The 21,701-nt window shown below is 46.6% G+C and overlaps 1 protein-coding gene across 7 annotated transcripts in view; it reads left to right on the top strand.

The window, feature by feature from the left end:
- FRMD4A (FERM domain containing 4A) overlaps positions 1 to 21,701 on the top strand; it is a 364,535-nt gene that overhangs the window by 328,202 nt on the left and 14,632 nt on the right. For all 7 annotated transcript variants that reach the window (XM_032687618.1, XM_032687617.1, XM_032687619.1 and 4 more), the window contains 4 exons: positions 6,403 to 6,544; positions 14,292 to 14,425; positions 17,729 to 17,851; positions 20,968 to 21,196. In XM_032687618.1, coding sequence (XP_032543509.1) covers positions 6,403 to 6,544; positions 14,292 to 14,425; positions 17,729 to 17,851; positions 20,968 to 21,196 — 628 coding nt within the window. The remainder of the gene's footprint in view (positions 1 to 6,402; positions 6,545 to 14,291; positions 14,426 to 17,728; positions 17,852 to 20,967; positions 21,197 to 21,701) is intronic.

Below are 21,701 nucleotides of genomic sequence, written 5' to 3'. Positions count from 1 at the left end.
GAATTCATGTCTGTGGGAGTAAGAATTGAGGAAAAAGCTGTACTGAACCGTGGCCAAATTGGAAGAGCCAAAGTTTACAAACAGATAGGGTCACATCCCTGTCTGGATGTTTTCCATGTCTTGAACTCTCTCATAAAGTTAGGGTAGCTCCCAATAACTGAGTTCAAAGTAGCTTCACAATCCACACCTGTTTCTGAATCTTTCTTGCTGTCCCTTGCATTTTACTATCGTATTTTCCTCGAAAGGAGGGGTAGGGATATTATTTTAGGAGAGGGGCAGGAGGCTGACAGCCTGGCCTTACAAGGAACTGTCTCGATCTGGTGCTGCACAAAGGGCCACGCAGTACACAAAAGAAGCCACCTTGAAACCAGGGGAGTGTGTGTTGTCTAATTCCTTTCATCGGTATTTTTAGGCATACCCAGAGCAGCAGGAGATTTCTTTGATCACTTTGAGATCACTTTGACACTTCTTGTGCAGACTTCCCTCTCCATATGAGCATACTGGTGTAAAACTTTACAGAGAAGACAGAGTCAGTATTGAGTGGGCACGTACATTGTCCCCCCATCTCTGGAGAAAGGGCAGAATGTGCAGGTGATATTCCTCCAAATGGCTGAAACCAATTTAACATCTTGCTATTGCTGAAAGCGCTGTGGGCATTTTCAGGCAGGGCCCTATCAGGTCCCTCCATGGGTCAGTTCAGCCCCCTGAACTGGCAGGGAAATATTTCTTTTTCCTGCTTTTCTTTATTGCATTATTTTTTCTGCCAGTTAAATGAATTGAATTGGCTTGATGGAATTTTCTGAAGGACCATCAATGTGCTGTTAGTCCCACTCTAAACCCTTCTGACATTGCTTTCTCCACTATGAGCTCTGTGCTTTATTGCAGAGTGGGTAGGACTTTTGGATGCCCTGGGCAGAACACGCAGTTGCACTCACTTTGGCTATGTCCCATGTAATGCAAAAATCCAGGTTTCACCTCAGCTGCTGTGAGATGTGTTGAATTTAAAGGCATAGCCAACTTCCCACCCCTGCCTAAGTGCCAGCTGTGAATATGGACAGAATTGCACGCTCACCCAACACCACAGGATGCTTTCCTGTCCCCCTTCTCTGCTCAGGATCATCAGGGCAGTGCATAGTCTTCTCTGTTAACTCAGCAAACAAACAGAAGTTTATTTTTCTTTACTTTTAGCCAGATGGATTTGCTGATCTAGCTGCAAGGTATTTAGGTCACAAGCAACCAACAAACAAAAGGAGATTCCCTACTCCTCTCATTTCTTTGGTAAGAAACTGGGCCTCTGAAATGCCCAGGACTTCCCTTCAGTGACTTCTTTTGTTGTTGGCAGATTGTGTTTCAGTCTGATCTCCCCTCTCTCACACTCCTACAGACAGCACCACCCACCAGCCCTCATTTGTCAACCTGTCACGTCTGTGACCATGTCAGTGTGCTTTGTCACAATAATCCCGGTGGTCATGCTGAGGCTTTGAAGTTAAGGCACACAAATATTTTTGTCCCTTTCTCTAAAAACAACTGGTATTCTAGTCAGATGTCCTCATCTTTGACGTGACACTGTCAATATTGATAGATCCATCAATTTTAATTGGTCAGTTCGTCCTGCTGGTCACTTCGAGGACACTGTACTCATGTGGGCTTCACTTTGGAAAGCCAGTAAATCATATCCCAGAGTGGGGTGATGTGAAATGTCTTGGTTTCAGCTCTCAGGGCCCAGACAAACATTTATTTGAGTTTCAGGTCACATGGGTTTGCAGCCCCTTAAATCTCAGGCCCCACTTCAATTGAATCCCCAACTTCAAAGCAGAACTTAGATATTCCTTCCTTTCATGTCCAAACTTGGCATTTCACATCATTTTGACAAAAGAAAGAAAAATAAAAACAAACTTAGAAGGAAAAGCCTGCTGGAGCTCACTGCAGCTGAGCCTTTGCTCCAGTGATGTAGATTAGATGGCAGAAGATGTGACATAGTGATAAAAAAAAGCTTGAACTCTGTTCTTCACATAAATGGGCACCAGTTGGATCTGGACCTTCTGCACAGCTCCACTGGAAAAAAAAAATCTCTTCACTTGATTTTAAAAAGAAATAAAATCAGCTTTGCCTCGATTCTGACCCTTTTAAAAGTGAAGTCCCAGCCGTCTTTGCAGCCTCACTCCGTGTTGAAGTCCTGCCAGCTCCAGGTTCCCAGATTCTCACTCGCTGCTGCTGCTCTGTCTCTCTCTCCCTGCAATCGAAGCTTAATGCAGAGACTGAAAAGATCCCCAGCTTCCCAAGTGAACTTGTCAGTGTGCCGAACTCCTGTCAGCTTCCCTTTTTTTGGGGGGAGACAGATGCAGCAGGACTTCAAGGCATGTCTTTGCTCTGTTGACTGCACTGAGTCAATCAAACGTTTGGCCTAGAAACCTCAAGAAGTCCCATTTTGTGGGAATTTTCAACAGCACGTTCCACCAAGTGCAAGTCTTTCTGGCTGAGTGAACTGGTAGAAAATAGGCCAAGGGTTTCAAAAAATCACCTCCAGCAAAGCCTTAGCACCTCAGAAAGAGGGATAAATTCATCCCTAGTGTCCATCTACTGCTGCCTTTCACTTATGGATTTTTATTCACCCTCTGACCCCGTCAGAACCGTGCCAGGGATCAGTTTGGCCTCATGCTTTGAAATGACTCATGAATGAGCCAGTCTCCCTCCATGTAAATGAGACTTGGCAGGTCTGCGCTAAGTGCTTTAAAATTTCTGAGCCTGGAGGGACTGCAGGGCTCGAGGGAGTGCTAATGGGGTGTAATCCAGCTTTTCACCCTTGTCTGCAGCACACAGCCTGCCCAGGCCTCGCACTGGCTGTTGCTCAGTGGCCTGTGTGGAACGAGCTGTTGGGCTGATTCCTGCTGCTGCTGAGAGCCTGTCCAAAGCACGAGACCACCCGATGCTGATTGGTATTGCTCTAGGGAGCAGAGGCAGCATGGAAAATTAACCCTATTCCTTTCAGGAGATGCTACATCCCCACTGTTTAATGCAGGGCACCATAAGCACAACTGCAATCAGGTCTAAAACCTTCTTCTATGGCTTCAGCAGGAGTTTGAATTGTACCCTCTGTAAGGGAAGCTCTCTCTGCCCTGCTGATCCTATCTGCTCTCTGCTGTTTTGCTTTTCCTCTCTCTGTCTCCAGGGGTGCCAGGCCTTTGTCTTACATTGTTTTTTCATTTGGCCTATGCAGGGCACACTTCCAGCCACTGCTGGCTTGGTGTGTCGGCCAGGACCACAACAGCACCCGGCAGCCTCATTGCCTTCACTCAGCAGTTTGGTTGGGGCCCAGCCAGACAGGTAGGGTCAGAGTGTGCCCCAGTTTGCATTCTGGATATGAGTGGAAATAAACTGTTGGGCTTCTCGCTGTAACTATCCTACAAATACAGGAAAACCACTGCCTCGCAGAGCAGGAGGGGTGGATCTGTCTGTGCAGACTTGGGATTTGTGCCTTCCCAAGACATCTGCTGCAAGGACTCAGTGTATTGGGTCAGGCAGACATTGGGTTTGATCAGTATGGCTGTTCCTGGGGTTATACAAGGTACACATAACCCTGCATCCATGTAGGGTTACATGCAGCATACATACACCTGCAGGGGATAAATCAGCAGGACAGAGGCAGTCAGACCTCCACAGGTCTGGATTTGCAGCAAAAACAGCTGTTCATGCTCAGGCTCCTTATCAAGACTTCGGTAGCAGGAAATCTTGTTAGATAAAAGCAGTAACTTTCCTCCTCACCTAGAACTAACCTTCCAGAACTGTTTGGAGAACATGTTTCTCAGGCCTTGTTTCTGACCAGAAACATCTGATCCAAGAAATTAAAGAATGCTGTTCTTCTCCTGAAGCTGATTTTAGGGAGGAACTGCTGGGAACGAGAAGCATCTAACTGGTTGCAACATTAGCTGAAGAGGGTCAGAACTGGTTGACTGATCTGCTCTGACATCTTGGCAGGTAGTTCAGCCTCTGCGCTCCAATGAGTGAGAACACACGCCCTATTATTGGTGTTGTTGTGGAAATAGGCTTGTGAGGGACTTGTGTACCTCAGAATGGTAATGATGGAGCCTGTAAATACCCAAGAATATTAAATTATTATAATACTTCTGAGGGTGTTTTCAGCGGAAGGCTTTCCCAGTGCTGTCTTCATTTGCAGTCTTAAATTAATCTTAAAAATACAGTGTGCAACAGGGAGACATTTTCCTTCCCTTATTATTTCACTGATACGCAAACAGAGGCAGGGGATCACTAAGAACTTAACCTTAAGTGTCTTACCCAGAGCCCCACAGCACATCAGTAACAGAGCTAAGAAGCTCAGTGTAGCAAGCACTGAGCCATCAATACAGCCTTAGTTCTTGTTGAAATGGTTTCTTCTTCCTGAGGATGTGAAGTAATACCGAAAATCCCATCATGGCAAGCATTCCTTGTAATCCTGCTTCATGTTACTTCCAGTGTGAACAGATCACGCCCTGGTACATGGATGTCAATCAGCTTCTGATTTGTCAGCACTGTGATGATGTGCCCATGGCCCGAACTGTGTGACTGGGGCTGAGTCTCTTCTGGCCTTGAAAAGGTGCAGAGGTGAACACTCAGGTGATCCTGAGCTGAGGCTTCACCACTCTTCATGCAGTTGGAGAGCCTTGGCAAGAGGTACCAACAGCTTTCTGCGTTCTGGGAAATCAAAATTACAGGTCAGTGGCCCTGTGAGGCCAAGCTAATTCAAGCTCAGCAGCACAAGGCTTGTGAGATTTGGGTGACGGGCTGAGCTCCAGCTCCCTCCATCCGTGACTGAGGGGTTCACATGAGGGTCAGCAGCAAGAAGCAGATTTCCAGGTTTGGAGATAAATAGCAGTCACTTTGTGTGCCTTGGTACAGACAGTGAGCTTCTCCCTGGTTGTCAGTTCCCTCCTTGTTAGCATGGTTTGTTACCTGAAGTGAATTCAACAACCAATACATAAAATAGAGCTCAGAACATAGATATTAGTTCAGAAGAGGCAGGAGGAAGTTTTCCTTGTGGACAGATAATTCCACAATGGCTTAATGAAAAGTTTCCTTACTTTTTTTTTAAGTTCTTGGATATAATTCAAGTCAGAAATGAGACAGAGGACTAGAGAGGGTTGTTCTGATGTGGCAGTTGCTATTTTAAGTTGATCTTAAGGCTATATTTGTCAAAAAAAGGACTGAAAAATTCTTGTGGCCACCGAAGACCTTCGTATGTTGGGTTCTTCTTCCCAATAGTGCTGGAAGGGTCATCCTCAGCAACTTTGATCAGTGTTCTTGATCCTCTTGTTCATGTTAAGCACCTGCTAGAATGGGCTGGAGGTGGCTGCTGAGTTAGTGACAGTGGGGCAAGGCAGCCACTAGGAAGGATTGAGAGAGCCCAACCCTGGAAGCAGTTGCCATGCTCATTTCAGTGCTCAGGGCTGCTGACCCCCTTGCCCTGAACATTTTCTTCCTTTGTTGGCTCTGGAGACATGACCACATCTGAGCTTACTGCTCAACAAAGAGAAAGTTCTGGAGTTATCTCAACTTTTCAGGCATCATCTTGTCTCAAATCCTTCCGTAGCCAATGGAAAAAGAGTGACATCTTAGGAAGTCCACTCATTCCCTCCTAAGATAGGAGGAGGACTAGATAATAGCTGGAGGTCCCTTCTAGCTGAAATTATTCTATTCTATTCTATTCTGTTCTGTTTTGTAGGTTTACACACTATGCATGTTTACTTTTTTGTAATTACAAACTACAACTATCTTGTTGACATTTCGTGGTGAACAATGGGTAACTCCCTGCCCTAGTGTGGCCAGTTACTGAGCTGGCTGGCTGTTGTTTCTTACTGGAGTAATGTTAATACTTTGAAGAGGTCCCTCACAACAGGGGCATTGAATGTAGCTTATTAGTGTGGACAACAAAACCTGAATGTGTTTTCCTGCTAGTATTTTCTTCTAGCTTCTCATGACAGCCCTTTTAAGCCATGTCCTCCCTGTGTCTTGGTCCAAAGCTCACTGCAGATTTGTAAAGGCCCCTCCTGGCTTCCTTTAAATGCTAGAGATGGTCTTTAGCCTTTGAGCTTTTCAGGTTATTATGCAGGCATTTCTGAAGATTTCTTATTGTATGTGGTAAAACAGTGACTCCATACATCTTTTGTTTAAGAGGGAAAAATGTGCATAGCAAAGCAGAGAAAAACCCAAACAACAGGAAGCAATGCCAGAATTGTACCCACTAAAGAATGTAAAAAGTGCAGCAATCTGTGCCAGATTGCTTCTATTCTTGTAAAATAATCCAAGTTTGCTGTGGAGGCCTGTTTCCTGCCGCAGCGAAAGGTCTTTTTCCTTCTGTGAGCTTTAGAGAAGTGTTATATCATTACTAACTCCTGTGTCCGCCTCCAGTCCAAGATTCATGCTGCAAGAAGCCTGAGTGAGATTGCGATTGACCTGACTGAAACTGGAACGCTCAAGACCTCGAAGCTGGCCAACATGGGGAGTAAAGGCAAAATTATCAGCGGCAGCAGCGGGAGTCTTCTATCATCAGGTAGGTCCTTTATTCTGTAACTAAAGGGAATATGGTGGGAAGGGCCACGGTCATGGTGTAATGGGGAGCAGCCAGAAGCTGCACTGCAGAAATGAAAGTCACTTCCCTTCAGCCTTTCTATATGTCCAGGTGTCAGTCCATCTCTCAGCATGTTGCTCCACAAACAGCACAGGCAGCAGACTCCCCCTCTCTCTTTACCACCACTTGTTTCCTCCAGGATGTCATCTCCAACCTCTCAATTTCCAGCTGAAACCTGGTGTCTCTTCACAGTTTCTACCCTGACCATCCCTTGGCTCCCAGCTCATCCTGAGGTAGATGGGTTTGTGAAGGAGTGCCCAGCCAGCAGTGAGGAAGCAGTCAGCCAGTGCAGCTCACAAGGGAAGCTGAGGCTGGGAACTGGTGGTGTCCCTCAGCAGAGTTGAGGCAGAGTACCTTCTTCACAGAGTGCACATCTGCTTTACCTCTCTGTTGCTGGAAGTTGGCTGGTGTCCCAGGCCCAACAGAGCTATTCTCTAGCACTCTCTACCAAACCAGTGGCGGGTAGAGGTTTCTTTTTGTAGCTTAGAGCACCTTCCTGTGTGAAGAAGAAACTGTTAAAGAAACCCAAGGGAAGGTGATAGAGAGGAGAGCTAGAGCACGAGGATAGAAAGACCGGAGAAGGGTACTTAGGAGGTTGTCTGTATCTCTTTGATCCTCTACTGTCAGTCTGAACCGGGCAAGCTGTGTGTAAAACAGTGATAAATGTCACTGCAGGCACAAAGCAGGGCTTGCTGATTTGCAAAGAGCTTGAAACTGCTTAGGTGAAAAGGTATTCAGGAGAGCAAGGTTGCTGGTATCACTGTAATTAAGAGTTTCAGTCAATTAACCTTCTGTTAAACGTCACATCAAGTTATCAAAACCCAATGTGTTGAGATGTATAACAGCAGAGAAAAACCTTCTCATGCTTGGACAAGGGGAGAACCCATATAAGAATGCAAATGCTTTAAAATTGAGCCGACACTGGTGTAGTAATATAAGCTTTTTATCACTGTATCCTTCATGTCTCTTACAAGCTGCACTTTCCTGCCTGGAAAATGTTCAGCAAGGGGTTAAAATGTGCGATACTTACAGAGCTCCAGAGCTGCCTGCTGTGCAATTCCTTGCCTTGCCTGCAAACAGAGTTGCCTTTCTACTCCTGAGGTCTTCCTGTCAAAGTATACAATCCACTGTCTGTGCCTCCCATCGCTTAGGGAGTTGCAGTAGCTCAGCAGCTCCCAGACTGGTGTCGGGTTGTTGGAACTCTTTGTTTGTTTGGCATTTTTTCCAGCTCTCCTGCTGGAAAGTAAATAACGTTAAGTACCCTAAGAAAGTTCTTAAGGTCTTTCCAAGTTCCCAGCCTCCTGGGCACCATTCCCAAGTTTGTGAGCTACTTGGTAGTTATGCTGTTTCCATGTTCATACACTGACTTTTTGTGTTCCTGGAAAAAAACACGAGGGTCTGCTTCTGCTCTTACACCTGGAGAGAGCAGCAGCCAGGTGAAAGCCAGCAGAAAATCAAGCCCAGAAAACCTGCTGTAGGGCCAGCACCTAGCAGGGTTATGTGGTTGGAAATTCCAAACTTGGAGCTGCCCATGCTTTTATTTCTATATTTTTGTGCTCCCTCCTCAAATCCTTTCTAGCTGAGCACAGGATTTGTAGACTCAGGAGAACTGCAGTAGTGACTAGGCCCATGCAAAATTCATTGACCAGGTGAGTCATTTCTTCAGTCCTGGGTGGGTGGATCTCTCCACCTGGATGCCTGAGTAGGACTGTGTGAACCTCTGTTTCTGTCAAGGTGCTGCTGGTGTGCCAGGCAAGCACCAATGCTCCCTTTGTGATCCTGTCTTCTGAGCTGCATTTTATGTCCTACCAGCACTGAGGACAGAGCTTTCCACAAAATGGTAAGGAAAGCTGTGGGGTTTGCTGCTGCTGTGTGTCTTCCAGAACCTACAAGCAGCTGGAAGGAAGTATTGAGAGCAGACATCTGGAAGAGGAGAGATACCAGGAAACTGGAAACCTTGGATTGCTTCCACGCAGTCACTCAGACCCCTCTGCTCCAAGAGCCCCTTCCCTCCAGCCTGACTGGCAGAGGTGACCCATCCCTGTCCCACTGGACAGGAGGGGGCATTCACTGCCTGTCCCACTGGGCACAGTCACTGGCTCTGTCCCAGCCTTTGTGTTTCCTCCCATTGTGCCAAAGATTATCGGCACACAACCACAACAATGATGGGTTATCACAGTACAGCCTGCACAGTGGAGAGAATAAGTGCAAATGATTAAGTGGCCACAATAGATTTCCAGGCTATAAATACCTCAAGTGACTCGAAATCACAAGGGCAGGACTGAGCCTCTGTGTGCCCCCACTTCCCTACTGTTCTCAGTCCTTTTTTTTCCTGAAAGTTACTTGTAGTCATTTCCTCCCTCCATCTCACTCGTCCTCACTGGAGGGGCTGTCAGCACCACGAGGAACATGCCAAAACTGGCATGTCTCCCCTGGGTTTGCAGCAAGTCTGCAAGGAAAAGTTTGTTGTTGCTTCCAGCTGTCACACTGTCTGGCAAAGATCCTGCCCCACGTCACTTACAGTCTCAAGACACAGCCAAGGGGAGATGGAGTCTTACACTGGGGAGTGTAAGACTGGGCTTTCTCATGATCACAGCAATTCAGGGCCAAAGCCTCCACTTCTCTATGTTTCCCAGGTCCTTGATCTCAGCCTGTCCACTGCAGAGTTGTAATTTTGATACCTGATGCTCGCAAGTTAATTTCTGACAAACTGAATTTGTAACTTTTGTCCTCATTTTGGATCTGAAGTGGCCTCCTTAGAACAGTGGGCTGCTGTGATTTAGCTGAGAGATCTTCTGCTCAGGATCTATGGGTCATCCCTGGGCAACTTTGATAAGATTTGTCTGTGACTAAAAGCTTTTACATTGGCAGAAACCCTAATCAAAGCCAGCAGAACAAAATGAATTTAGGTCTAAGGTGGATTTTCTTTCAGAGCAGTTTGTGCCATAAGAGTTCTGCAGGGCTCTGAGCTAGTGAGGAGTCCTGTAACCACTGGGTTATTGTTGGACTGAACTCCAGACCACCTTCTTCATCTCCATGGGCAGAGGAGACACCACAGAGGAACACCTCTGCTTTAGCTCTGCAGACACGTTCAAGGAGCCTCCGGTCCCTGAGCCCCGTTCCTTCAGCAGCAGTGGAGGTTTCCTGTGCAGGGGCCTGTTTACGTTTGAAGATCCCATGACAGAGCCCAGCCAGCCTTCCCAGGCTCTCGCTGCTCCATCTGGCAGGGCCGTATCCCAGCTGGACCGCCCCGGCGGGTGTCAGAGCGGACAAACAGCACCCACATGGTCTCTATCACAGCCCGTGAGCGCAGGGGCTCTCGAAGACGAGTCGCCCACAGGATATCTGAGCGCATCCTGTGCGGAGCAGCTCCAGCTGGGCTCCCGCGTGCCGCGGAGGATATCCTATGTGTCGGGCAGAGACAGGAGAACAGGAGATAGCGGCTGTCTGAGGCTGTGGGCTGTTGTGCACTGACATCCTGGCACAGTGAGTCAGCCTGAGCTCTGGCACGGAGCAGGCGTGGGGGGAACTTCCCTCCCTGCTCAGGGAACAGCCTTCAAACAAATGCCAATGAGCCAGAGCCAGCAGCTGGATGTAGCATGGAGGGTTTGCCATATTTAGATGTGTTTTTCCTGGAACAGGAGACTCCCAGAATGAGAAAGAGAAGAGATGCCTGAATGCTTTTGCCTTGCTGCTCCTCGGCCACTTTGTTGCATCTGCTCTCCCTTCACAGTTATTACCACCAAGACTTGGCTCCCTCTGCTCTTCACATCCCCTCTGTCCTCCCTGCTTGTTTTCAACCTTCTCATTTATCCCTTTTCCAAGCTGACTCCACTCTGCTACAACAACAGGTGGAGGAAATAGGGACAAACAATGAGTCACTGGTAGGGCTTTCTTCTGGAAAGTGGTGGCTTGTATTGCTGGTCTCATCCCTTTGACAAGCTTTAAATCAAAGCTTGTCTTGGAGCCAACATCCAGTAGCCAGGACCCCAGCAGACCTGCACAGCACAGCACTCGGTCAGATCTTTTGAATCACTTGCTGGATGTCCCCATCAACATCACCAAGACTGTCCTGACCTCACCAGTGTTGGAGCAATCAGACACCAGCCTGTTAGCACCAATGAGGTTCAGCCATGAATTCTGCTGGAGAAGTGAGTTGGATAGGGAGGACCATGTTTCCCCCTGTTTCACAGCTCGTGTTCTCCTGAATGTCAGTGGATGGAGAAATTGCCTAGAGAGGCCAAATGGGTGACAGATGATGAGTGGTGTTTCCACAAACTAGTAGGGTATTAAGTAAACATTTAGGTCACCAAGACCTGTGTTCCATCCTGTATGCTAAGGAAGAAAGGCCACATACACATAAAAACAGCCCCTAACTGAGCAAGTTCCTGGTGCCCACTAAAGAGAAGGCCCTGTACTTACTACCTAGTGTGTTTTCATAACTCTTTCAAGGACATCAAATGTGTGTTAAAATGCAGAGTTTGGTAAATCTTTGCACAGCAAATGAGAAGGAGGCTGAATAGTAACTTTCACAGAAAGGTTCAAATGTTGTCCAAGAAAATTACCTATTTCAGCAACATTTCTCCTGTTTAGTGTATTAAACAATTGTGGGAGATAGAATACCTGAGAAAGCCTCCCAGTCAACCATTTCTATTGCACCAGGAGTCTCTTGTGTTAGGACTGATCTTTCAGGGCTGATTTTTCTCTGTTGATGATGCCCTTCAGAAGGCACTGGGCATCCGTAACTCAGTGAGCATCATATTTAATAAGACTGATTTAAGGTAGTATCTGCTTCATTGATTTGGTTTGTGCTGGTCTTTGGTTATTTCTTTGGCTGTTTTTATGGTTATCTGATTTGTCCTGACATTTTTGGGTCAATTGCCGCTGGGTTTAGAAGTGGGTCTGGGGTCACAGCCTTGCTCAAGGCTGAATTAATACATATTTATAAATAAAGAGCCTCTAATGGAAGCTGTAGGCACCCAGCAATACAGAGCACTGTTCTCTGCACACGACTGTAATTCTCTTGGCTGATCAAGTTTCCATTTGCTTTTTACCTGTGAGAACAAGCAGAGAATCCAACCCATAAAAATCTAATAATACGCCTCAAAATAGTTCAGCTTTTAAATAAAACAAACAAACAGTAGTGCCAAGGAGTGGTTGACCTTGGTTTCAGCAGTAACCCCACTGCTTCACTCAGGATGCGACAGTGCGCTTCCAGATCTCCCCCAGTTCCTTTGCTTTCTGGGAGGGGTGAAAAAGATGGCAAAATGTGCACCCAGTGGGCACTGTCACCAATGGCATCAGGGGTGAGACCAGTGTGGTTCTCACACAGGGTAAGCACAGCTGGAGCAGATGCTGTGAACTGTCTGTGCTTCACTTGGGTCTGTACCAGCTCAGCCAGAAGCTGCTCATTTCCTTGCTGTCATCATACCCCAAAGCAGCACAGGCACCTGGCCAGGCTTTAGGCTCTTCTTATGCTTTTAAATGTTTGTATGTAGCTGCTGTGGCAACCCATAGTGCAAAACCGAATAGCTTTTAAAAATAAATCCGAGGCTGGTGTGGAGGTGTGGAGCAGAGAGAGGAAGGAAAGGGGAAGAGCACTTGAAAGGAAAACGTAGGTCATTAACGTTGTCATAAAAGAAAAAAAAAAAGGTTTGTAACATCTGGTGGAATCATGAGCAACTTCTTACCAGGACTCTGCAGTTTGTTGACAAGTCCATGAAGAAAATCAGCAGTTCAGTTTTGCTAGTAACTGCTCACCAGGGTTACTATTACGAATTACTAAATGCTGGAGAGGGCTTTCCCTGCAAGTGCAAATACAGGGCTCTGCTGGAAGATCCCATCAAGTTCTTGCAGCACAGACGTGTGTGCAGAATTGAGTGTTATTGCTCTATGAGGGCAAACCCAACTCAAACAAGGATGACTACAGCAACTAAACAAGCATCTTACCATGTGGGTCTCCTCATTTGTCTGATATTTCTCAACCTGGCTGACCTTTAGAGAGACCTTTTCCACTGCCCCCACCTCAGGACAGCCCAATAAAAGATGTAACAAAGCAGGATGGTGTTTCATAGAGTAAGTGCTAGCTGTCTTCCTACATGAAAACTGCAGAAAATATTGGTGGAAAAGTTCTGTGAGATTCTCTGCTCCCCCTGGGCCAATGCAGAAGTGTTTTGTGGCATTTTTTGCCTCAATCCTCTTCCAGTTTAGCTTTAATAGTCTGCTGGAATAGTAGCAATGAAAGATGAAGCTAAAAGCACAAATTTCACTGTTTTGCTGCCAAAACAAAGAATTGTTCCCAGGTTCCTTCCAAAGCTCTGTGAAATAACAGCTTTTCCAACCTCCTTGGGCTGAGTGTTTTCACTGAATGCTTGGCAGTCAAGCTGCAAATGTATCTAGGAGCCCTTCTCACCCCCACCTGACAGGTGCACAGAAAATTCCATGTAGCATCCCGTTGTGTCTGATTCCTGCAGATAATAAAGGTCTGCTTTCTCTGTGTTGTTGCTTGAGAGGGGCAGGAGAGCTCCCCAGAGTCACCCTGGAACAGCCTGTGCTGAGTCCACTGAGGACTAGGAGGAATCCCTTTGAAAGCACTGCCAGGTCAAAGGATTTTCTGCAGGCATAACCCTACAGCATCCCACAAGAAGTGTCTACAAAGCACCAAGAACAATCCAGCTGCCTTCACATAGGTGTCCAGTGCCATTTTAGGTAGGTTAGAGGATCCCACTGCCAGTCCAAGAGTGTGGGTCACACAGGGTCCTGTATCATGCCTGCAAAGGGAGCAATGGTACAACTTCCTTCCCAGTTCAGGTTGGTCCCTTGGGTTGGAAGGGACCTTCAAAGATCATTTAGTCCAACCCCTGTATTAATATGTAGCAGCCAAAGGAGGGGTAAGGAGAATCTCCATCCTTTGCTGGATGTGGGGGGAAAGGATAAGGTTACTTCATCAATAAGTTCCCTCAAAGAGCTGAAATCAGAAATGTTGTCACGACATCTGAGCAACAGTCTGACTCAATGCATGGACTTACGTCAGTGGAAGTTTCTGGGTAGTTGCCACTTGAAAAGTCAAACCATTTGGACATGCAGTTTAAATCTCTCGACCTACGTCTTCACAAGAAACAGCTACTATCCCATAAGGACCTATGGTTGTTGTTGTTTCAGTTTGTTTTACAGGAATCTTGCTAGGTAATTTTGTTCCATTACAGTTTTTCATAGAACAGGCCCCATAAGTGGATTGAATTACATGTTTGCTACTAGGATAATTGCAGTTCTTAAGAAGTAGGCTGTATTGTCAAATGGCTTCTCTTAGGCTTAATTTCCCAAAAATGCATCTCCAGGGCTTTGTAAACTGTACTGTTACTTGCCGTTGGGAACTTTCATGGGAATTGTACGTGTTTTTGTTCTAGGATCTTTAGATGAATAATTTTGGTGCTTTTATTTTTCTGGATAATGATTGCAAATGTCTTAATGTGCTCCACTGTCCAATCTCTGACTGTTCACTTAAACATTAAGGATTTGCTGTAAACAATCATGACTGGGGAACACCTGCTTCATGTCGTAGTCCAATTTCTTTTTGAAAGGACTGCATCCAGGCTTTGGTAAAATTACAAGCACTCCAGATGTGTATTCTGTTGTCAGCTGGCCTAGTGAAATCATTGTTTATTGACAGGTTCCCAAGAGTCAGATAGTTCTCAGTCTGCCAAGAAAGACATGCTGGCTGCACTGAAATCCAGGCAAGAAGCTTTGGAAGAGACACTGCGCCAACGCTTGGAAGAGCTAAAGAAACTGTGCCTGCGTGAAGCGGTAAGCAATGGACATTTTATAACCTGTAACACTTTGTTGTTTGCATTGTTATACCATGCTCCTTGTTTGGAGGTGGCGTGGGGTCAGGAGAAGAGATGCCTTCCACAGTAACCTCAGGAAAGTCCAGTTGTTTCAACTCCAGATTGCAATGTCCGGGACATTTTCCCCTTCAGAGAAGGGGACCCTGCATCAGCTGGGTACCCAGTTGGCCTGGGGCTAGGAAGGTGCTCAGTATCCATGTCTGCTGTTTGAAATTGTTCAGCCAGGCTTCTTATTGACTTTGGTGGGAATATGCTGCTACCTAAATGGCAGGTTAGGAAGGACGTCTTATGTACTGGTCATCACTTCTCAAATGCTTTTGACTCCATTTGTGAATAAAAAAACCAACCCAGGCTGACACACCTTCTTTTTGGAGGAGGCTGGACTTTACATGCTTTGCTTCTCCAAGCCCAGTCCTTCATACAGCACACAAGGTCTCATCTGCTCCCTGTAGATTCCCTTTATCCAATAGGCTCTGGCAGTGTGGTGGCAGACCTTGCAGAGGAACCACTGTAGTCATCCCAGGACATGCAGGACATCTCAGGAACTCATAACCTTCCGACTCACTTGCCAGTTCATTTTTGGAGTACACAGGAGGCCATTCAGAGATCCATTTAATGTTTAGGGAAATCACAACCCTGCTGCAGCTGTGTGTGTAGATTAGCAGCAGAGTACTCTTGGGTCATTCAGCAATCTTCCTGTGTTTACCAGGGCTGAGTATCTGAATTTAACAACAAATCATGATGTGTAACACAACAGGAAGCTGGCTGCAGACAGTGGCACGCAGAGCTTTCAGTTCTTGCTTAATATTTGATATGTATCTCGCCTTTGACAAAAATGGGGAAAAAAGGTCACTGATTCAGCTCTCACTGCACTTTGTTTCAATTAGTCTATAGTTTTAATGCCAAAAAGAGTAAGTTGTGGAAAATACCTCTCAACCAAGAATGTCAGAGGAAGTCTCTGCTACCCCAGTTCACACCCTTTACTCCACATGAGCAATCCTTTCCCATCTGGAAAGCCCTGGTTGACCTCAGCAAACAACTTGTGCTGATAAAGGTTGCAGGACCAGATCCAGTCTGTAAGTCCACTGAGCTGAGATCATCTGCAGGAAGCAGTCACAGCTCTTCAGGAGCTGACGGTCAAGGTCTGGAGGGCTCTACTTCTCCCTGAGGAATTTACTACCCTAAGCTAACGCTCCCTGACAGCCAATGACTAATCCTTGCAGCAGCACCACATGCAGGGGAAGATGTGCCTATGCCACAGTTGCAGGAGCTCACAGCCCAGTGCCTTCCCTTTAACCCCAGTCCTGTCTTCAGTGCAGCCTCAGACATTCCACAGTCAACTGGGATGCAGGCAAAAGCCCCACTGAGGCATGGAGCTGGGGATAAGGAGCAATATCTCCTTAATGTGCTGCAGCAAGGCTGGCCAGAGCCCATCTGTCAGCACCTTAAGAGCTGGTAGGAAGTGTTCATGCTTTCCATAGATGATATGAGAAAGGCAGTTGATGGACACTTGGAATCTGACCCCACCTTGCAACCTTACAGCTCATCCATCAGCAGCCAGTAGTTGAAAGTACTTCCTCTCAGACTGCCCTTCATCCTTTCTGCTTTGGCATGGGAATGGCCAAAACAGAGGGAAGAGGCAGCAAACCAGGAGATAAAAAAGGGTTAAAAGTAGGGGCATAATCAAATAAGCATGGCCAGAGCCATTCATAACACTGGCATCAGGTTACTTCGGGCCATCCCTACTCCAGTTACTTATTAATTTAGATTACATTTCATAACCGTGCCTGTGAATACTTTTTAGCTTATGGAGGCAGCGTGGTAGCCCACATTAATTTGGTCCTGCTCTGATCTTGGGCATTCTACAGAAGATATTAACTCTTTCCCCACTGCCCTCCTTCATATTACCTTAGGAGTTACAAAGAAAGTATCCCTGTTACCCTCGGGATAGAATACAGGAATATGTGACTTGGTACAGTGCTTAGAGCCAAACCTCAGCAGAAGGAACACATTTTGAAAGAAAAGCTGAAGTAACCCCACAGGGCTGGAGGGGCAATGCAGGATGGGACTCTGAGACATTGCAGCAGTGCCTCCTGCAATACAAGGCTGAGCACATCGACACAGAGCAGTGCTGCAAACCCATTTTGCTGGGAATTGCTTAAAGGGAATTTTTGAAAAGGCCAGGTCCTTGTTTCCTGATGACCTGAAAAGAGTAGAAAGAAAAACCCCATTAGGGAGCCAGGGAGAGGCCAGGGCAGGCAAGGACTGGGGCTGTGCACCCACATGCACATTGAGGTCAGCTGCTGTTCTTTGGGATTCAGATGATTTAGGTTACTCTGCCAGCTGGATCCTCTCAAGGCTGATGCTAAGGAACACAAAAGCCTTTTGTCCTTCATGGGGAGACTTTTGAGTACAAGGAGTCGGGCTGTGTCGGTAGTCAGGCTTCTGCCTATTTCTGTAGGCATTTGAATGCCTTCAGTTCGGATCTGTGTGGCTGTATTGTGTAGTCCAGGAGAAAAAACTCACAGCATTAACATCAGTAGCGTCAGTCGCTGCTTCCTGTGTTCCAGATATTCCTCAGTTCTGTGGGGTTTGCTTCAGATTTTGAACAACTTTTTGCAAAAAAAACCCATCGGTCTGACAGAGCATCAGCTAATAATTGCTCCAAAGCTGCCCGTGACATCACTGGGGTTTGGAAGGGGCTCTGATACATGAAGTGTTATCAGACAGGTAATGAGGTACCAGGCACTGCTTTTAGTGGCCGTTTTCACTGCATTCCTCTCAGACACATCATGAATCAGGTAGGAATGTTTTTCTGTGCAGGTCATAACCTGCACAGCTGTTACCAGTGTGGCTTTCTGACTCAGCAGACCTGCATCCTGCAGGAAGGCTCTCTGATCTGCTCACTCCCTCAGAAGTAGCTCAGCAGATAGGAGCTTTTGGTTCCTGCTCACCCTGCAGCAGAGATGAAGGCTTTGTGTGCTGCAGCCGGCTCAGCCTCAGGCCCTGACGCCCCAGGGATGGGCACCACTTACAGACCTGCCCAGGGCAGGCCACAAAGGTCTGTATTCATGCACAGGTTAAAGAAAAGGTTCCCACCCTCAGTGGCAGGTTCTGAGTTTGCAGGGCTGGGCGCTCTCCTGTGTGGTTATCAGCTGGCTGAACTGGATATGTTGTTAATGAATGCCTGTCATTTTAGGGTCATACAAGAGCAGTGTTGTGCAGGATTTCCCAGAGCACTAACAGCATTTTCTACTTACAGGAGCTTACAGGAAAGCTGCCACGAGAATACCCCCTGGATCCTGGGGAGGAACCACCTATTGTGAGGAGAAGAATAGGAACTGCCTTTAAACTGGATGAGCAGAAAATCCTGCCTAAAGGAGAGGTGAGGCTGTGCCCTTCCCTTCCAGACCCATGTCCCTACATTAGGTCTCTAAGATGTCCACTGTGCATCACACAAGATCCATCAATCCCTAAGGTCATTTTTGCTATAAATTATTGTAATTGGCCTTTTATTTTATATTCATCAGAATGGGGAAGCAGCAAGAGAGTTGATGGCTTTCCTTCAGATTCAGAATAAAGGTGAAACCCTCGAGGTTCACCTTGCCTTTGCTAGAGGTAACAGAAATAGCCTGGGTGGCCAACTGGACCACGACAGTGCAGGTGCTCTGATGACCAAGTGCAGTGATTTGTGTGAGCAGGGAGCACACCAGGAGGCCCCCAAGCCATATGAGCCCTGCTTTTGCCTGTGTTATTGCAAACAGCCACTTGCTTTCCACTTCAGTAGCAATCCAAATTCAGGATTGCTAACCAGGGAAAAAAGCATCACCATTATCCATCTTAGCCCTGCCATAGCAAGATAAAAGCGTTTTGCTCCCCGGTCCTTAAACAAAAGAGCCTTCATCCCTACCTATGGGGAGCTGGAGTTACATTTTTCTAAGTTTGCTGGGGAGTGTTTGTTCCCTTCCCTTGCTCCCACAGTGTGCTGGGTCAGTGCCCTGAACCGTGGCTGTGAAAACAGGCCTGCAGCAGCTGTAAGGCGGGACTGGATTCACAGAACAGCCATTGTCTGCGGAGACGCATTTGCAAGGCACTTGTGTGTATCCCAGTCTTGAGTTTCCTTTTTATTTTCGTAGGAGGAGGGACTGAAGCTGGTGTGACTGTGTGGTTTAAGGCTCGGTTCAGCCAGGGAATTAACTGTTTGTCGTTTTGTTGGCATTTTCCTTCTGCTGAAAAAATAAACAGCTGGAGCTCTTTAGTTTTGTCCTCAATGGAGCCTGGGAGAGGAATTCCAGCGAAGTCAAATATTCATGAACTAGCACATTTAATTAAGCTTTTCAAAGGGAGGCATGGCTTAGCTGAATTACTCCTAAAACCCCTGCAGTCTGTTGGCTGCTCAGTTATAACCTGATCTCCAGCTTCCCCAGGTCTTATTGCTGGAAGGCAGCTTTTGGGGCCAGCGGGTGAGGAATCTCCTTACTCCAGTGGCAGGGTTAGGGGGTGAGAGCAGGAAGGTAAAGCAGCTCCTCCCCATTGCAGGCACTCTGCCTTTTGGCACCAGCAATCCAGACATGCTGAATCAGCTCTTCTCTACCTCCTTTCTCATCTGTCAAACTTTAGGACTATGTTGAAAACCATAAATTTCTGTTCTCGAAGAACGATGCTGAACTGTGTTTGGCTGCCAGTTTGAGAGCATTTAGAGAGGCCAGTGATGATTTTCATGTGTTTTTCAGCAAGTGCAAACACTGGAAAATCAATTTAAAGCAAAAGATGAAATATTCCCTCAGCCACGTAAATCCAGGACTGAAATTACCAACTGTGACAAGGACCTGAAGCAAGGCACTTCCATCTGAAACCAGATGATAACTCTCATTTCCTAAGGCTTTATTTATAGGGGCCTCACTGGAAGAAAATAGACAATTATGGCCATGAGGAAAATTAATATGTTTTTCCTATGATATACTGAATGATTTAGAACTGAATCTGTGAAGGTCTGAAATGACAGCTCACATAGAACTCACCATACCTTCAGCAAGACCTTTGTCAGTGCAAGACTTGCAGGGAAGGGTCCTGTTGTTTTTCTTGGTAATCACCTTTACCTGGCCTGTAATTCCTGACTGTGGGAAGGATTTTACCAGAAGATGATGAATCAGGTTTCAGGCCTTAAAACTTCATGGTGTTGAGTTCACTTTTAATAAGTCTGGCACTGATAGAGCTTATAAACTCTTCAAAGCAAAAAGGGATCTGTTAAAAAGACAGGGGGTGGGTTCAGTCTTCAGTGAAGTGAGGGAAATGATAATTATAGTTTTAAGGCAATGCTGACTCATTACTGATAGCAAAGGGATTTTTTTTTAAAGCCAGAAGCCCAGAATAAAAACTTCAGAGAATGTCTTCAGTCTGAATAAATCCCACAGCATCAGCTCATACAGCACATGCTGCTTCTAAACAAAGAGAGGATTTGAATTTGCGTAATGGGGATCTCCATGAATATGTGGCTGTCCCACCGTTCATTAAAAGCAAAAAGATTGTCATTTTTTCCCTAATTTGCAATGTACTGTGTTCCCCTTTCTAGCAGACTTACTCCATCCAGCTGGGGAAGGGAGCCAGATCCGTTTCAGATTAGCAAAGTACCTTTGAAACTCACAGCTTGGAGTCCCAGTGCAGACTGGGAAGCTCAATATCAGCTTATGCATTGGCGTAAATTGGCCTAAGTCCCTTGACTCTGGAGGATAACCAAAAGTTGTAGGTAGCTTCCAGGGTACACCTACTTTTATTTAAAAACTCATCTGAGACCCTGCAAGGACTAACTTTGAAGGCACTGGTTCTTTTTGGCATACAGAGAGCTTGCTGTTACACACTGCTGGCTCTGAGGTCACCCTTCTGGCTTGTAACGTGAGGAGACAATTTTCTGGTGCAATCAGTTGCAGCAGCCCATAATTACATCTGCTCATACTCACCTCTGGATTTTGACAGCCATATACTGGGGATGAGTTAGCCCATCTTTGCCCTTTCTACCCCATAGTGTTTGGTGGGTGCCAAGCAAACCTGTCAAGAAGTTCAAAGCTGTAGCTTGGGATCAATATGCAGCACTGATATCAAATGGGACTCAAATATGGAGATAGGAGACAGGGGGAAGGAGCAGGTGGAAGGCAGGTGTTACCCATAGATGGGTGTAAACAGATGAATGTGTCAGCAGGAGAGCACAGTTAACTTGGCCATATTGAACTGCATGAAAAGCCAAACAGCACAGCAGGCTTTAGGGCTGGAGTGCACGTCCTCTTTGAATGGTTCATCCCTTCCCCCAGCTGTGCTTCCAGGCACTCGTGTGAGCAGGTGGAGTTGTGCTCAGGGAGGCCCTGAGATGAGGGGAGCAGCATGGTTGTGTATGCTTTGCTGATGGAGAGCCTTGACTGGAGGACACTGGTCAGGTTCAGGAGAGCTTCCCCATAGATGGGCTGGAAGAGTTTGGTGGTAACCAGAATCCACTTGCCTTTCTCCCAGGAGGCAGAGCTGGAGAGACTGGAGAGGGAATTTGCCATTCAGTCCCAGATCACGGAGGCTGCCCGGCGCCTGGCGAGCGACCCGAACGTCAGCAAGAAGCTGAAGAAGCAGAGGAAGACATCCTATCTGAATGCACTGAAGAAGCTGCAGGAGATCGAGAATGCCATCAACGAGTATCGCATCAAATCAGGAAAGAAGCCAACCCAGAGGGCCTCTCTGATCATAGATGGTAAGTGGGACTCAGCACCCACAGCATCACGGGGGGTTTGCAGAGCACAAGGAGCAAAATTCTTGCCCTGAGGCACATGTTTCCCCTCCCTCCTGCTCCCTCTCCTGTCTGGAGGGCTCCAGGGGTGCTGTCAGAGGGGTGCTGGGGTGCGTGCCATGCGTTAGGGATGTGCTGGGTCATGGCACAAGGAGCAGGGTCGCATCGTGGGTGTCAGGAGAGCAGAATGTGGCTCCTTTGTTCACCTATAAAATAGCTCTGTTAACGTCTCCTCTGGAGCAGTTCTGCACAAATGTAATTAATGTTAACAGATTGGGGTGAGCTCTCTAGCTGAAAGGCATCTGTGAAATCAAAGTGGGAGCAGTGTCATTGCTGTGTTCAAATACTTCTTTTCTTTTTCTTTTTTTTTCTTTTACAATGTAACTCTCGGGGCACTTTATGGTTTACTGGGTTGTTGATTGGTTTTTCATGAAATCCATTAACTTTCTGCTGTGGTTCTTTCTCCCTT

Source organism: Chiroxiphia lanceolata, chromosome 5, assembly GCF_009829145.1.
Source record: "Chiroxiphia lanceolata isolate bChiLan1 chromosome 5, bChiLan1.pri, whole genome shotgun sequence".
Classification (NCBI taxonomy): Eukaryota; Metazoa; Chordata; class Aves; order Passeriformes; family Pipridae; genus Chiroxiphia; species Chiroxiphia lanceolata.
The sequence above is the reverse complement of the archived record's forward strand: the minus strand, read 5'-3'. Positions and strand labels throughout refer to the sequence as shown.